We start from the raw sequence: 18551 nt of genomic DNA, 5'->3' as shown, positions 1-18551 counted from the left end.
CTTCACAAACTGGGTGGTGTGGCTTGTCTTTTACATGACAAATGTAACAAGAAACAATTTATTTCTTGTTACATTTTTTCATGGGATAGCATTACATTCTGCATCAACTTCACTGCGTACTGACAGTCACCATGATGCTTGGCAGTGATGACATGTAACAGTGCGCTGTTCACCCTGACCGTGCTCTGGTTAACAGCCAGAAGGAACCACCCTTGAGGACATGTTATTCTATTATTTTATGTTATTTTCTTAAAGTGTGGAGAAATTCAATTGCTGTAATGAGAATTATTTTGTAATTCTGAGTTGTCCATCAGCATTCCTTTTTTCCCCACATCTTCTGTTGTGCATGGACGTAGCATCTCAGATTTGTTTATCTTCTAAGGTTGACTTCTGAAATGGTTTCTGGTGTTCCATGGCAATGACACATCACACATGCGTGTAACTGTGGACTTGAGCTGAGAGGTCTGGAGGGTGTGGCATTAAAGTTAGGGAGGATTAGGAAGAGTCCTTGTGATTCCAATATTCTACCATGTCACAGTTATTGAGGTCACTGTGCGGCTGAGAATACTCAAAGCTTTGGAAATTGATGTACACTCTATTTGCTCTTATCTATTGATTACTACAATGTAATTGCAGTGGGCTCTGCAGTTTTCTTTTCACACGTACAACACAGTGGGGGGCTTCTCTGCTCTGACATGTTCAAATACTAATTCTCTGCAGGATTCAGGTGAGGGGTGGTGCAGCAGGCAGAGGATGTAACATATTAATTCTGCAGGGATCATGCAGAGAAGATTTTGTTCACAGCACATCTATTGACATCCTCGTCGGTGTCTTCTACAGAAATGGTGCCACTTTCTATGATTGTTGTTTTTTTGTTTTAAAATGTTTGCATCTGTCTCATGTGTCATCAATCCCCAATTTCCAAACAATTCTAAAAAATATTTTAATATTATATTATATTTTATTATCAGTTTGGAGTTTATAGTAAATGGGTATAAAAAAGGTCAGCGTAATGCAAGTGTGCTCTCTCTCGTCAGTGCACAGTTTGTTTTGTGGGAGAGCTGTCTTTTGTACTTTATCGGGAACGCAGTACAAACAAGGCTATTTGATCTCCTGAGGGCAGAGAGAAAAAAAAAGTACTTGTGTGTTGTGACAATTCACCAGCCTACCTGTACTTCCTGGAGGGGAGGGAAAAAAACCTTCCCAGGTGATTATGGCTGAAATGGGTGTGACCATGAAGAATGTCAAACAAAGAAAGTGGGACTGGCTAGCTTGTCATTGTGGGGTAATAGAGGGTTTTCCCAGTCACATTAACTTCTCCTATCAAACCCAGCAGTCAGCCGGAGTGGGAACAACTGCCCTTACCTGCTCTACCTGTAGCACTGACAGTGGAAAGGTAAGCCTGTGTCTTCCTGTGACCTTGGATTGTGATGAATGAGCTCTTTGTTTGTTTTAGCTTGAATGTGACTGACAGTTCCATGCTTTTTTATTCTGGTGTGAAATTGTCCCCAGGGCTTAAAGTTAGAGGAACAAGGCTGTGGCTATTGTGGTGAGCTGGTCCGAGGAGATCCTACATTGGTAAAGCTTGTTCTCAGGCTGTGAGAGCCTTTTCAAAGCTGTATTGGGAATAATGAAGTCCCTGTTATCAGAGAGATTATCATTAAGTATACAGTAACGTCTCAGCTGGTGGTCAGCCCACTAAAAATCCAAGGGTTTTGGTTAAGATTAGTTGCAGTGGTTTAGTATGTTATCTGTCTCTGTTTGACTGTTGCAAGGATCTGCATTGCCAGGCAACCTTTGTAGAGCCAGCACCAATGGAAAGGTGGAATAACAAGAACTTCAAATAATTACATGTCACTCAAAGCACCAAAAAAAACAACATCTAACAGTCAAGTCAAGATAGGTTTTGTAACTGTCATGAAAGCCTGGCATCATCAAAAAGACGTTTTTCAGAGGCAAGTCAGGGGTTCAGCGTTACTGGAATATCTCCACTAAATGTTTTAGCTTAATATTCTGCTTTAAAACGTTTAATTTGTGTTTTGCCAACAGTCGAAATCAGCTCATTGTTCAAGTTTTGAGTCAGTTAGAGGAGGCCTCAGGCAAGGAGTTTTCTATGCAACATGCAGACTGGACGTGCCTTGTCAAACACATTGCTGACTGAAGCCCCAGTATATTTCAGGGAAAATGCTTATAGAGTAGTTTAGTATTATGTCAACAAATAGGATGAGCTGCAGTTAAAAAAGAGCTTCAACCTCTCCCCTGCCCATTGATTGAACTGATAATAAATGCAGTGAGCCTACTTAAAGGTTCACCCTGTAACATTAAGGTGAAAGAGATCTATTGGCAGAAATTGAATGTAAAATAATCCTAGTGATGTTTTTATATTTATATTGAAATACTTTATATTATCATTGGGAGCAGCTCCTCTCTACAGAGGACGCTATGTTTTTTACAGCAGTCCAGAGTGGTCAAACATGAAGTGGGTGGTGAAGTGAGGGGTATTCAGCTGCAACGTGGAACTTCACCACTAGATGTCACTAAATTCTACACACTGAACCTTTAACAGTATGTCAGTGTCACGACATTTCACTAATAAGATTGTCAGGAATGCTTGTATCTGTAGTGAGCAAAGTCAGGACCATTCACTCGTGCACAAAATGCTGATAATGTGGTCACATAAGAGCAACACATTGTTATGAAGAATGTTGTTGGACTGCATTAACTAATGCTGAAAAAATAGTTCATGATAAGGATTTATCAATGGATTTTTTAAAATGCTTTTTTATGTAAATTCATCTTTGATTATTGTGTCTTTTTTTTTTTTTTACAAATATCGGATTTAACGGACAACACTCCACCACAACTACAACCACAAAAGATTCACGGCCAATGGTATGAATCAGAGTATTGAGTCACACAGTAATGTGACTGCATTCTTAGGACCTAATAGATGATGGAAATTTAAAATCACCACAAGATTTGCAGTCCAGCCCTGAAACATAACCTTTCCTATACTGTATGTCAAAGTTAATGGAGGACCACTGGTTTCATGGAAATAAACTAAATAATACAAATAGATATGAAGTGATTCATTATTTTTATTTGATTTTAAGATATCTTTAAGTACATGATTGCACAAATCAAATTGAAAATAGATTTAATCTTAATTTGAAAGGTAAATGTTTGTTCTTTTTCTTAATATCTTAGCTCATCGATTCCATCATCAGTTAGCTTCTTCTTTTAGCCTTTGCATTCAGTCTTTACATTTATACAAGAAGAAGAAAATCCACAGGGCTATAGGTTAGCTAGGTAGATGGTATCCTTTCCATCTTTTCCTAAACCAACTGAGTTTTTCTTATTTTGGCCCATACATAACAAATCCATGGCCATTCCACAACATTTACTGCATGTTTTTGTAATCACCACTTGTAATGACGCTGGAGGTCTGGGACACCTGCTGCTGGTATGCTCCCACAGGTTGTTATTGTGACCACGATGGTTTGGCCTGCTGCTGGTAGAGACAAATGAGTATCATTGCCATTGTCAGAGAACTTGGTGTATTTGCACATATTGAATCTGCCAACACAATGTGTTTGTTGGCCATCAACAGACACAAGACTTAGTATTCACATAAGCACACAAGGTCGCCTGCAGTCAAAGATAAAGTTGGGCAGTTCTAAGTATTTCAATAGACGACTGATGCTATGATTCTAGTGAGGGTATTCTGGACCACATCTACATCCACCTGTTTCACAGTAGCCCACCTTCTATAGGACAGTGACTCCCTGGTGCTTTGACTGAGCAATCGTCAAACCATCAGTTTGTCCGACGGTTGCAGGGGCTGCTGGGAAAGAGGAGGGAGGCTCAACAACAGCCTCCAGTGCCAGTTGATAAAGGACTGAATAGACTCCTTGTCAGTATGAGCTATTCTACTGCCTTTATACATGTTATTTTACACACACACACACACACACACACACACACACACACACACACACACTGACTCAATGATTAATTACCTTGTACTGTTAGTGTGTTGCTGGGCTGCAACCCAGACTTTCACTAAGCAGTGTTTTTTTTCTCTCTCCCTTCCTCCCTGTGTGTATGTGTGTGTGTGCGAGAGAGAGAGAGAGAGAAAAAGGGAGAGGGAGACAGAAAGAGAATTATTAAATAGGCGTGGAAGCTAATCTTGAGAATCAGGGAGGGATCCCTGGGTCAATATTTGTTTAGGAAACAGACCTTCATGTACAGTAACAGTCTATTGGCGGGTGCAAACCAACTTCAGGGTGCATTACCATCAGCTCTTGTAGAATCTGACTAGAATATTACCATATTACTATACTTCCTCTGTCTTTGTCTGAGAACTAACTCCCCTTTAGTTATTATACAGTCTGGTTGAGACTGGACTGAGCACTACACAGTATTTGCACAGAGCTGAGGACAAAACAATTGGTGCATGTACATTTTACACACACACACACACACACACACACACAACCAAAGGTTGTGTCCAGCTTCAGGCAAACTCAGGTTACGGGAGCCATGCATGGTCTTTAACAAGTACTTGCAAATGCTGTACTTTTAGAATATTATTGTATTTCGTAAATGCATTTTTTTCATATGCAGAATGAATGTCAGTTTCCTGTGAGACCAATGTCCATGTCAATATTTATCCAAATTTCCAGATGGGCCTTGTCGACAAATTATTATAATTATTTCAGGTTGTTGTGTAAACCGTCATAAGTCAACACAGGAAAATTAGCTTAAATAGCCAAGTCTGGCTCATTTATATTATTTTGTCTGTGGATTAATGAGCACCCTCCCCATCAAATAACTTAACAAATTAAGTGTAATTCCATGTTAAAAGGCTGATTCCTTAGATATTCTTAGTTCATTATTAGTTTATCGACAATTTCCTGTGAACTGTCAGTCATGTCACAGTCCTGTTTTTTCAACACATTAGCAAAAGACAATGATCTATGTTCATTGGTAGTTAACTTGACTTATCCCCCTTGTGTTTGTAGGATCTGGCGGCTGTGTTAAGTAGCAGGGATGTTTGACACACTGTATGAGTGGTTCTGGTGGGACAGAATCTGGCTGCCAGTGAATCTGACGTGGGCTGACCTGGAAGATAAGGAGGACCGGGTCTACGCCAAAGCCTCTGATCTTTATGTCACTGTCCCCTATGCCTTTGTGTTCTTACTCCTCAGATACCTGTTTGAAAAGTAAGAGCCACACTCCGTGCACCTACTCCCCCATGTGGTTATACAGCACCAACATCACAGCACGTTCATAACCAACAAATGATGCGAAATATATAAAAATATACACTGAAACTGACACTACATATTTAAGTACACAGAAGAACAACAACAATAATCTTATGCCCTAAGGAAAATACATATCAGTGTGTGTTTGTGTGTAAACAAAGGTATTGATTATGCTTCATGGAAACCTACATCCTCATTATTATAAACTACATGTCCTACACTGACGTTGTGAGAATTGAATCTTGTATAACTTTGTTTTAGTTGGATAGCAACACCACTTGCTGTCTCTGCTGGCATCAGGCAGAGAGTCCATCTGAAAGCACAGGACAACCCCATCCTGGAACTGTACTACACCTCTCAGTGTAGACATCCTGCTCAGGTAAACAGCAGTCACAATCCACTCAAATATTCATTCTGTGACCGTGATAGGTTAAATTCTTTATTTTGTTTAGCAGTATGATAACATAAAATATTACATAGTCAGGCTGTACTGCTGACAGCTGCAGACGTGTGATCTCTGCAGGACACGCTCTATGACTAACAGATGCCAGTGGGAACAAATAAGCCTTTAGATCTGTCATGGATCCTCTGGTATTACTGAGCTACTTATTGACTGAACTCAGAAAACAACACTATGTAAACTTTGGGTTCTTCATATTAGAAAGTGGTTGAGATAATAGGAATACACTTTCAACATTGAACTTGTGTAGTTTTTATTACAGTCCAGTCAAACACGTTTTCACTCAAATGTTCCAATAAATGTTACTATTTCTGTCTTTATTTTAGAATATAGGACAAGATGAATATCCCTTGGACATTTGAAGGTCTTGTGCACAATTTAAGTTACCAACTACCAGTAGATGTTAGCAGGGGTTAGCAGCCGCCAGCGGATGGTATTTCTGTCTCAATACTGAAATCACTGCACATGCCTAATATTAGCCGATTTTAAAATCCTTCTAAAAAGGTTTTAAATGGATCGGTTCCCATCCTTCCTTCAGTCTGATTACTGAGTGTAATCCATTCTACCCTTCACATTATCTAGATGCTGCTTATTTCACTATTCCTTGAATAAAGAAAAATATTGTTTTGGAGCAACACTCATGAAACATGAAAATCAATGTGAATCTATTCATTTACAAATCTCACTTTTGACACCATTCGTTGAACAATTATAACTAGACTGCACAGAGGTGTTGACATATACTTACATTTAAAGTATGCTCTGCACACACGTTCATGTGTGTGTAAACACTCACTTTCAGGCAGACATTGATGGGCTGTCTAAGAAAAGCAGTCTGTCAGTGAGACAAGTGGAGCGCTGGTTCAGAAGAAGACGTAATCAGGACCATCCTGGAGTCCTGAAGAAGTTCAGAGAAGTCTGGTCAGTATTGACCCCCCCCCCCCCCATCGCCACACATCTTCTTTTGAATTTATCTCCCATCTCTCTCTCTGTCTCTCTCTCTCTCTAATAATATTTAAAATATGATGCATTACATCTAAAAGCCACAGTATACATTTGTGATTCCTCTGCTACAGTTGGAGGTTTGTCTTCTACCTGTTGGCGTTCATAGGAGGACTAGCAGCCCTGTATGATGTGAGTAGAATGAAGAAACGGCCTCTTATTATGAAAAGCAACTCAAGGCAGCTACACCTCACCGGCAGCCTTGTGGTTGGAGCACTACTGTATATCTCACACAGAAGTCCTTACCTCTTCAACACTTCTACTTTAAATTTCAAATTACCAAATGCAAATGTAATAACATGTCCCTCCCTGTTGTTGCAGAAGGAATGGTTTTATGACACTCGGGAAGTGTGGACAGGCTTTCCACAGCAGGTTTGTTAAATAATACTTTTGACCATGGAGTGTCTACCAAAGTTTTTTAATCATAATTTTTCTTAGGTTTGAAATCTTTCTGTTATAACTAACACCTTTAACACTATTATTACTATATCTATAATTATATGATGTGTGTGTGTGTCATCTAAAACCCCAGGTTTTGCTGCCTGATTGAAAATTGTGTTGAGAAGAACACAGCAGTGTTGTTGTTTGTGTGGGATTGGTTTTATATCATGGAAGCAGGACAGAGGAAATATTTTCTGCTGTACTTGTGTCTTTATTACGTCTTTATTGAGAATATTTATAGAAATTGATTCTGATTCTGAAATACAAATAAGGTTTATGCGCTGACATTCCACGTTCTATGAAAACGGGACCTTCATTACAATACTGTGATGTAATTCAGCCTCGGTACACATGATCTTCATTATGAGGTTGTATATCATGTTGTTGAAAAACAGAGAAGACCTGGGAGGTGTCTTCTCAGAGTGAACAATAGATTCTTCTCCTACGCTAATGGTGTTAGGACAAAGAGCACTGCCCTCAGGGACGAACCCTCTGTCGGTGGGACTGGGCTTTGCTGTGGCTTCATGTTACACGTTGTCCAATGCTTTCTGTCTCTCTGTCTGTCTGCAGTCCATGCTGGAGTCTCAATACTGGTATTATATCCTGGAGATGAGCTTCTATGCCTCTCTTCTCTTCAGCATTACCTTTGATGTCAAGAGAAAGGTGAGTTGTTGGAAGCCGAAACATCGATTCACACTCCTCATCAATAAAATCCTTTGTCATCCCAATTTTTAATTAATACCTTGTATGCAGGATGCAGGGTATTGTTTTCACCCCTGTGTGTGTTTGTAAAAAATCACTCCACAATACACGGACTGATTTTACCAAACGTGATGGAAATTGTACTTGGGAGGATATGTTTAGACGATGATCTGTTGGAGTTGATCGGTCAAAGGTCAAGAACAACAGAAATATGGTCAGAAACACACATTTTCAATGATATCCCTGCAAATATAGAGAGACAATGTAAAGATTAGAAAGATTACATTTTATCAGAAAATTCTTATCATTATATTATATCATACATATTTGAAAAAAAAATTCAACAAGGTATCTCTGTATCCATATGCCTATATAGATATGAAAGAAAAAAATCATGATTATGTTGTAGAAGTGATTTCACCAGGGGATCAGTAAATTACATCATTTATAATGTAGTAATGTATTCATTTTTGCAACCAATAAGATTAGACACAATCTACAGCTTATTAGGAATAACTAATCATTCATCATCATATGGTATAAATGACATCATGATATCATGATGACATCGTTAGTAAAATGTCTGCATTGCATACAGTGTGTTATACATTTAACACTGTAATATGCATACAGATGACAAAAATGAGTTTATGAAATAGCAGTCCAAGAAAGAGATTTTATTTGGTCTTGGTCTCATACTGACTACTCCCACTGTCAGCGAGAACAGATGTCCAGTCATCGGTTCTCATCTCACTGGGCCTGTTGTCACGCCACCTTGGTTCAATAATCAACTGTCATGGTTTTTCATAACATTGCTATTCGTTTTAGTACAACTCTCACCCTGCCTCAGTGACATGTTCACTGAAATGATGGAACACCATCTATAATTCATTGTCTCTAAGGCTGAACCTCTGATGATCTGAACCGGTCCAGTTGTTTATCTCGTCACAACATTAGTGTCAAAGTCTGGGGCATCTTTTTCTATGTTATTCTGGTTTTTAACTGTAATTAACTGTATTTTGCAGTGCATCACCATTTTTTCACATCAACAAATTTATACAACTTGAAAACAACTCTAGTGATATGACAATTCATGTTTAACATTATTTAAAAAAAGTTGCTTATTCCAACTTTTTCATACAGTTGGATGAGGTGACTTAGTAGACCATAAGTAATGCTGGTAAGATTTAGGTAGAAAGTAGGAGTGTACAGTGTTCTACATGTTGGCTGACTGCTGTGATTTTATTTTTCCCTCTTTCAGGACTTTAAAGAGCAAATTATCCACCACTTAGCCACTCTGGTGCTCTTATCTTTTTCCTGGTGTGTCAACTACATTCGCATTGGAACCCTGGTCATGCTTGTCCATGATGCGTCTGATGTTTTACTGGAGGTCAGTCACAGTCACAAGTGTTTTTTATACAGCTCGTTCCATCACCTCATACGGATGTAACAGTGCTGTATAGAAAGGAATACCAAACCCCACAGGTTTTACTTTGATGGGATACAATTAGCACTGTCAGGTTCAAGAGTCACATTTCAGGAACATGTTGGTCTGACAGCGTCATTTGTTAAAAGCATGTGATTGTCATATTAATGTTGTAATGTCATTTGTTAGTTCATTTGTCGCATTCAAGTAACACGATGTAACTTCTCGTAGAGAAATGGCGGCCTCTACAGGCACAATTGGCCATCAAACCTGTTGAGCTTCGAGCCTGAGCAATTAATGTTCGCAAAGCATATCAATCACGACAGTGGAACTACAACTGTGCAGTCTCACTCACTGAAATGAAACTCAGTGGTGTACAATCCACATGATGCCTGGTTTCCCCAACCAGAACAGCTGTTGCTGTAACAACCACCACAAATATGTAGCGATTGTTTCCTCATCAAATATCACAGATGAGAGCTGACTTTTATTTCTTACTCATTTATAGTGCAGCATTACTTTTGAACTCAATGGGCCTGATTCCATCCGCTCACATAATGTTGCTTTAAAGGTACAGTTTGTAGAATTTGTTGAAATTGCATGCTGCTCCTGAACACCCCTCACAACCTCTCCTTCCAAACATGAAAAAGGTGTTTAGTTTGTCCAGTCTGGACTAATGTAAAAAACATGGCGGCCTCCTAGAGAGGACCCCCTCGATGTAAAGTAAAGTATTTAAATATAAAGGACATTTTCTGGGGTTAAGAAAACTACAATTCATACAATTTAGATGAAACGAACTAGTGAAAACATCATGAGGATTATTCTACATTAAATTTCTGCCAATAGATCCCTTTCGCCTAAATCTTACACACTGGACCTTTAACTGGAGTATTAAGAGGCCAAATTGCCCAAATTAAACTAAACTCCAAAGGTAATCTGGTGTCTTTTAGATTATACCATATGACACCATAAAAGGTTTATTCTAACCAGTGAGTATGATATGCTGCAGAAAATGGGCTGTTATTCAGTTTAAATTATGTTTATTAACAACACAACTCCTTTTTCTTACAGTCAGCCAAATTGTTCAACTATGCCAAATGGGAGAAAACCTGTCAAAGCCTTTTTGTTGTGTTTGCCATAGTGTTTATGGTAACACGGCTCATCATCTTTCCATTTTGGTAAGCTGATAGGTGCAGTGTGTGTGTGTTTGTGTCTGTGCGTGTATTTATGTGTATATATTACTTTAAGTATTATATTATTATTTGAATTTCTTTTCATTGTTGACAATTAAATTTAAATTGACATGTATTTGGTTTGCTGTTCAAATTGTTAATAGTGAACAGTTATTTCATCTTTTTACATGGGCACTGGCAGAAATTGTAAGGATTATACTATTGCGGTTCTTGTGAAATGCTGGGAACACAGGGCTGCTTTTACTCAAATGTTTTTCAGCTCAGCAGGATTTTTCGGAGAATCTCTGCTATTGAGTTTTATTGCTGCTTCACCGATGGAATTTTAAAATAGAAGGTTGTAAAAAAAAAACATTGTCAGTTTATTAGGTTTGTCTCGCCAAAACAAATGCAGGCCAATCCAACAAGTCTGCATGAACATTTAATAGCCTGTAATGAGTATTAATAGTGATTTTTATTGTTTTAAATTGAGAGATATGCATCTGAAAGTATATGAAGGAACACTTGTCTGGAGTAACCTGGTGGCCTATAGGCATTTAGTGCTGAGCAAACCACTGCAACATCACCTACGGTAAATCTGTCAACTCCATCTCAAGTCAAGTCGCTACTAATGTATTTTCTGATCATTATTCAAAGGGGAAATTGTAACATTGTAACACAATACAATGTTTGTACTCATAAAACACACATCCCAATGAAATTACACAGCACACAGGTTTCAATGCTGGATACAGATTTTCACTTGTTTTCGGTCTGACTGTGTTTCAGGCTCATCCACTGTACCTGGGTTTACCCCCTTCACCACTACCCCGCCTTCTTCGGCTACTACTTCTTCAACGTGTTGCTGGTTGTCCTCCTCTGTCTGCACATATTCTGGGCCTACCTCATTCTCTGCATGATCAGGAAGTTTATGTTTGGAACGGTGTGTACAGTTTTTGCCATTCACCCATTCACACACATACGGCATCATCGTCATGCTTATCTGTTATTAATCAATACCTTCACATTGTTTTCATTGGCTTTGCTGGGCAATGTGGTCTATCTAGTAAGGACATGGAGATATCATGAACATAGATGCCAAGGCATGACATAGGTTTGATAGCCTATGCAACCAAAGTTATCATCAACAGCTGTTTACTTACCAATTGAGCAGAATGGTTGTGAGTTAAGCATCAAATGACACACAAACACCACAATGATACAATTTTATTTGAGTGCAGATCAGACTACGACTACAGACTACATTTTAAGATAAGAAGTTCCTCATGAGAATGGTCAGGGTTGACCTAATTCCTGTTGTTACAAACATTTCAGGTCTGTTCACTTTTGTCCACACCAGGGAAATGACAATCAGTAATGGCCAACCCTAAAAACTTCTCTTGGTGGTGTGAGCTTCATGTCTAAACCTATTGGAAGTAGTTTTGTTGGGTAATTGGTTGCTACCAACAGTCAGACTTTCTTTCAACCATGATTACCCTTTAGTCTTACTCAAGTATTGTTTGTTTCTGAACTAACCTTAATCTGAAAGCTAGGGTTGGTCATTTTGGGAAAGCTAGCAAGAGCAACCTACTCAACCTCCAAACCACCCTCTCTTCAAGGCTACATGCCCAAAACACACGAATGTGCACTACCTCACAAGTTCTGCTTGACTCATTCGCTAACTCGTGGCTATCGTTTCTGCTTCAGAGTTGTGAGACATTTTAGACAAACACTTTTTTAACACCAAATAATATTTTGGCTCTGGGCAAAAAAATATTCTCATCAGTCAGCAGCCACAGAGCGAAGTAAACAGAAAGCAGTAAATAAATCATTTCGACTGACATCAACTCAAAACTCCAGCTCATTGTTCTCAGCTGCAGCTCAAGTTCCAGATCTGCTTTCAGAGGTAAGTTTTGCTCTCTTTCCATTTGGCGGCTGGATCCACCAGATGATTTTTGTATTTGCTCAACGCCCTTTCTCCCTGCATTTTCCCCCATCCTTCTCACCTCTCATTTACTTTATTTCTTCCCATGTCTTCTGTCACAGATGACCGGAGATGAGAGAAGTGAGAATGAAGAGGAGGAGGAAGAGAGCAGTCAAACAGAGCACGAAGGTGTAGGACAGCACAAGCTGGGCAATGGCCATGCAGTTGATGAGAAGGAGGACAAGAGTGGCTGCTTTGGGCGCTTGTCTCCACCAGAGGACATCTGTTCCTCAAAGACTGTCTGCTGACTCATGCTTAGTATGATCAGTAGAACTGAAGATGTGAGGAACCAAAAAATGTTGAATTAGTTTTATGCTCTAAAGGCTGAAAAATAAACAAAACATGTGACTTTTTCGTTTGAGATGCTGGAAAACAACCTAACTCAAATAAGCCTTGCTGTCTTACAGCGTTTTGAACTGTGAACACGTAAAGGGAGAGACTTTGAGATGTTTTGGCAGTCTGGCCCTCCCTAGTGTTGTCAGAGGCAACATTTCACTTGACAGCCCTGTAGGTCAAAAGAGACCAGCGAACCAAACAAACAATGATGTGCTCATCATCACCTCTAATTTGTTTAGCATTTTTTGTGAAGTGCAGAGTCGCTGTGCTGTGGATCTTTCCCCCAGCTGCTTTGCCTTGATGTTTCATTTGTCGTGACCTGCTAGCTTTTATCAACTCTCTTCTGGTTTGTTTGTCTGTGGAGATTGGCTTGAACAGTTTATTTATGGTAAGAGGGAGATGAATGGGATCTATGACCTGTTAGGGTTTCCCCGCCACCTTTTGTGTTTGAACCCTGTCCCCTCCAACTTCTTATCATGTAGGCTACAGTTCGTACATGTACAGTCCTTATTCTGTAATAATACTACATGCAGGTTTTTGCACGTTTGTAGTGATTTAATTAAGCATTAGTCTTGCATAGCCAGCACTATCTCCAATGTGGCTCTTACAGGAGAGTCCAGAAATACCACACTGCGGTTGCATACCTCTACCATTGCAGTTACCGTCAACATTTTTCTTTTTCGAATCAATTAATCAGTGAGTCCATAACATGTGTTTAGTGAGTTCACAGTAACCTTGACTTTCAACCATCAAATTATAATCTGTACATCCAAGTGAATGTTGAGGCATTTCATTATGTATTCCTGATATATAACATTAAGTCACGTGACCTTGACTTTGTGACCTGCGACCACCAGAATCTACTTATTTCATTTTTGAGTCCAAGTGAATGTTTGTGCCAAATTTGAGGAAATTCCCTCAGGTGGTTCTTTAGATATTGCGTTCACAAGAATGAGATGGAAAGATGTATGAACAGATGTAATGACAAATGTACAGACAGACACGTGCTGTCGCTGGCACAGAGGCATCAAAATTGTCTGGCTTGTTTGTATTACCTTAAACAACCACAAACATCTTGGTTCTAAGCCAAGGATGCTGCGATGGTGCCCTTGCAAAATATGCATTGTCAGGAAAAATTTGTTTCGGTGGAATATTTGCATATGGGGAGACGATCAATGTCATTAAAATGGTTAATTCCCAACAAGGAACAAGGAACGCCACACACAAAAACCAGAAGACACAGTATGATTAACCACTTCAAAACCTGTCATTTCATCACATAGATTGCTGGCTGGGCGGTGACTGTTGTTTCTTGTACCAAACTGGGATTTTGAATGAGAAATGGCTCAAATGCTGCATGAGACATGGCTATACCCACATCTACATCTGGTGTGTCAGACAACACAACAGTCACCATGTGAGCACATCATATACTATGATAATGTTGTAAAACTTACATATTTCCACACAGGTTACACTGATTTTGTTTTTTATATGAAAATTGCAATAAATTACTTGGTCTGGATTTTTGGGGCATTGGGGGTTCATTATACATCTTTAGTGCCTGTTGGTCCATGGTGTGTTTAGCCAGAAATATTTCAGGTGCTTACCAGGAAACAGTTCATCCAATTTTCCTATTTCTGAAACTACCATACATTTGTATGTTTAGTACAGTTTATACACATATGTACACATTTAAATAAACAAAGTACACAAAAAGGGATGGAAAGGCATACTTTTTGGTGTTGTGTGCAAAATGTTTTCCTCTTTTAGGACTCTAGAGTTGTCGTAGAGTCTATCAGGTTGTCCTGACTGGTTTATTGGCATAGTTTAGTAGCTACTGTTTAACTTTAAAAGTTTTTACTTAAAAAGTTCAACCACAACTTCTTTGTTCTGCTGCAGGACAAGGAAATCCTTATTCAAAATCCCACTGATATCTGTAGCAACACTTATAACAATCCAGCCTTAGAATAGAAGCTTTCTCTATGGTATGTAGCGGGGCTTGCATTCTACATTAAGATAAGGTAAGTATTTCTGTAAATGAAATTAATATGTTTATTTGATGTGTCTGTTTTATCAGTTTTTAATGTGAAAGTGTTCACTACACGTACTCATGTACTACATGTATCAACTAGTGGTGAATGTTGTCAGCTGTATCAAAATACTTTTTAGAGGCTTGTTGTAACACTCAAGTAAGCATTGATGCTGAATCTGTTTGAGGCAAAATACTTCAGAAGAGCAGCAAGTGGTAGTCTGTTAAATTGTCAGAGACCCTGGCCTGCAACAGCAGCACACACAGAAAGAGAGATCTCAGAGATTTTGATAGGGAGGCCTTTAAATGGATTCAGTGGTAGAGTCTAAATGGTAGATGTATGCTGTCCGAGCTGAAACACAGTGGGTCTGTCATTTTTCTTAGAAATTACATATAATCAGTCAAATAACACACATACAGGTAAACTTCAACGATATCAGAGCTCAACCAATTATGGTTTATAATATTTTAGATTAAGATTCATATCCAAACTTCTTTACAGGCTATTTTCACGTTGATAAAGACTATCACAGCCCTAACACGCTTGTGCACTTAAAAAGAAAGAAAACAAAATCTAAGAAATATATTTCTCTAAAAAGGGGAAGAGGAATGGAATAAAATCTCAGTTTAAATAAATCTGCCAATTCTGTCAATCAATCAAGCTGAAATAGTTAGAGAGGGGATGACAAATATCATACATCATGGATAAGACTGTTGTATCAAGAAAACCATCTTCATCAGCTGCTATAAGTCCATATTTGTTATGGTCCGTACTTATCTAGCACTTTTCTAGTCTTGATGACCACTCAAAATGCTTTACAGTACAGTTATTGCCATTCATTCAATCATGGGGCTCAGTATCTTGCCCAAGGACACTTCGACATGTAGATGAGGAAGACTGGGATTGAACCATAGTGTTCCTGCGACTGTTGGAACTCGTTTCAACCTGCAGCACTAACTTCATCAAGGGGGATTTATTCCAGACTGCTGCATTGGACTGCATCGGTTTTGGCTATATGTCTCCCGAATAAACTGCCAACAGAGTGTATTATTTATCATTAATGCTAAATAAATGTATAAGCTGCATTTCATAACTGGTGAATGTGGATCAGTTCTACCAGCTTTCATGTGTATTTGAAATGAAATCTATGAAGAAAACAGCAACTACAGCAGTAAAATGAGTACAGAAGCTCCTCTGAATTTTGAAAGGGAGATATAAAGATAGTAAACATGTGAATTATGGCTCTTTGACGGGAGCTGCATCTGATAACACAGAGTCTGTTGTTGTTTGTCTCTGGCTGGAGTCCAGACCTATAAACATCACTCGCTGATGAAGTTACACACCTCAAATTTCTCACTCTACTTATGTATCTGGGTTCATGGTGTATGGGGAAGTATAATAATTCTGGGAATCTGATATTCTTCCTATCTACAATACTTCGAATGGATCTTAAATTTGATTTATTATCGTCAAATTTAGACTTTAAAAGACTTCTTGTTGTAATTAGCAGAAATGATGGGATATGAATTTTCCAAATTAACATGTCTGTTTATAATATGGTAATACTTATTAGGATTATCTGCATCAATAATATGATTTTTACTTGGTGGTGCAGTGGCTGTGCTTTTTTGCTGTGACTATGAATCATCAAAGATTGTTGTAACAGCTTAAGATTTCTGTGTTTAAACTCAGCCAGTAGATGTACTCCCCTGGTTTTTTCCAAGTACTCTTGCGACATTACAAAAACAGTCAAGGAAGAGTGATTATCATGTTGTTGTGTCACGGGGAAATCATTCTTGGTTTCTTTTTGAACCACAGGAAATGTAGCTCTTGCTGTTGGGTGCAGCATGTTGCATGAAGTGTCACAGTTTGGAAAAGCAAAGATTAAACAGTTTACATCACTTTATGCTACAGAAACCATGACAAAATATTTTGTTGTATATTTTGATGATTTCTCATTGTTCTTGAGATTCATATTGAGACTCCACTGGTAGCCACAAGATGGCACTCATTACTCTGCTTTTCTCTGCCAAACCATGAAGCAGGATCAGACTGCTCACCACATGAGCAACAGAATAAAAAAGGAAACAATCTCTGGCTTGATTGACTGTGGACACCTTTATTATGTGTCACGTTCTTTTATGATTATGATTATATATAAGATAAACTGTCCATGTAGTTAGGTTAGATTTAAAGAAACTAACTGGCAGTAAAAAAAAATCAAAGCAGCAATAACCTGATAGTATGTTTTGTTGGACTTGCCCTGACTGGCAAACAGTCTGATCTTGCAAACTTCTCATCTCCACTTTGTAACAATGTGATAAATGTTGTCTCCAAGCCCAAACTCCTCCAGAGCCAAGGGGGAATTGTACAACTGTTTTCACAGGCTGAGCAGAACTTACTGTGATGATTTAACTGAAGTGTGATGTGTTTCCATTAACACACTGATTTAAGTGTCAAGCCCCTACACATGAAAGAACAAGGAGGCAGGACATTAAGGGCTCTTATTTTGTATCACGCTTTGAGTCAACAGAAGACTAAAATTTGTTCCACATTGTTTTTGTGGACGGTTCATTCTTATTTTATAAGCTTTGTCATTTATGCTTATATTTGGGATTATGTATTTTATCTTTTTTTGTTCAAATGTATATGTTCCTTCTCGCCCTCATCTGTTTTCTCTTTTTTTGTGTGAACATTTCTTGAAGTATGTGCTTCTTCTTCTTCTTCCCCTCCTTCTTTGTTTGATTTATTGCTGGATGGCAAACAACATCAAGGTGCATCCAGACACAAGCAAGAAAATATTGCACCTGAAAGAAAAAATGTAGTGGTCTTCAACCCCTTTAATTGCGGTCATAACCCTGGTTTCCACTGACAGTACAATACCTCTTTGATTTCTACATCCAAAGACTTACAAAGTGTTTATAAGAGATACTGAACCAAGGTTCCAGAGGCAGAAACTTCATAGAAATGCAGGGTTTTTTTCCTCATCTATTTCTTTGGCATATAATGGGAAAAAATGGACCTGCCTTTTGTGTGGAAAACAATTCTGTGTCAACAGCTGTTGCAGAGATATGGGGATCCTAAAATGCTTTGTCCAGATGGAATCACAGAGACTTCAAACAATGTCTACCCAAGTTGTGTGATGATTGAGTGTGGTACAGACCTAAACAAACCCAAAGCAGCACTGAGGTGTATTTTAAAAATATATTTGTTGACTACAACCTCGTCTACTTCTCTTTACATCTGGCCCCCACACTCACCTGTGTGAGCAGTATTATAAACTACAAATGTCATCAAGAGTTTGATGGGTTTTCCTGATGTCACCCTGATACCACATGGGGAGTGGCCGCCTGCTGGAAGAGACCCACCGCTGTTGGAGGCCAAGCCTCAGCTGCCTTGTCTCTTAAGATAAGGCAAATATTGAATTAACTTTTAAATGAGGCAAAACCAGAAATTCAATCAGAATTGTTGAAACTGTTTTTGCTCAGAAGATCTCTAAATAAAATCACAAACTAAAAATATAGTTTCAAAAACAATCTGAGTTCTCAGACTCAGCATGAGGTCTGGATTCACAGTATGAGCTGAGCAGCCCAGTGTGGCAGTTATAAAAGGAGATCACAAGGCCGTGCTATATCGACTCGGAAAACTCACCTCCCTCTGCTTCCATAAAGAGCCATCTGTGGTCAGTTCAGCAGATCAAACCACTGAACAAAACAACGTTGACATGC

General features: G+C 38.8%; 1 protein-coding gene across 2 annotated transcripts; it reads left to right on the top strand.

Annotated features, from left to right (window-relative positions):
• The first annotated feature begins 248 nt into the window (after positions 1-248).
• On the top strand, positions 249-14315 carry cers3a (ceramide synthase 3a). Of its 2 annotated transcripts, XM_020079695.2 has the most exons (12): positions 249-1396; positions 1513-1578; positions 5025-5225; positions 5532-5649; positions 6533-6651; positions 6807-6864; positions 7054-7104; positions 7744-7836; positions 9137-9265; positions 10373-10479; positions 11260-11413; positions 12517-14315. In XM_020079695.2, exons 3-12 carry the CDS (start codon positions 5053-5055, stop codon positions 12700-12702), a joined length of 1188 nt encoding a protein of 395 aa, XP_019935254.2. In that variant the 5' UTR covers positions 249-1396; positions 1513-1578; positions 5025-5052; the 3' UTR covers positions 12703-14315. The 2 variants fall into 2 exon arrangements, with proteins under 2 accessions (XP_019935254.2, XP_019935253.2); XM_020079694.2 differs by lacking the exon at positions 1513-1578 and having other exon boundaries at positions 251-1396.
• Positions 14316-18551: the final 4236 nt, after the last annotated feature.

Source organism: Paralichthys olivaceus, chromosome 1 (genome assembly GCF_024713975.1).
Source record: "Paralichthys olivaceus isolate ysfri-2021 chromosome 1, ASM2471397v2, whole genome shotgun sequence".
NCBI lineage: Eukaryota > Metazoa > Chordata > Actinopteri > Pleuronectiformes > Paralichthyidae > Paralichthys > Paralichthys olivaceus.
The sequence above is the reverse complement of the archived record's forward strand: the minus strand, read 5'-3'. Positions and strand labels throughout refer to the sequence as shown.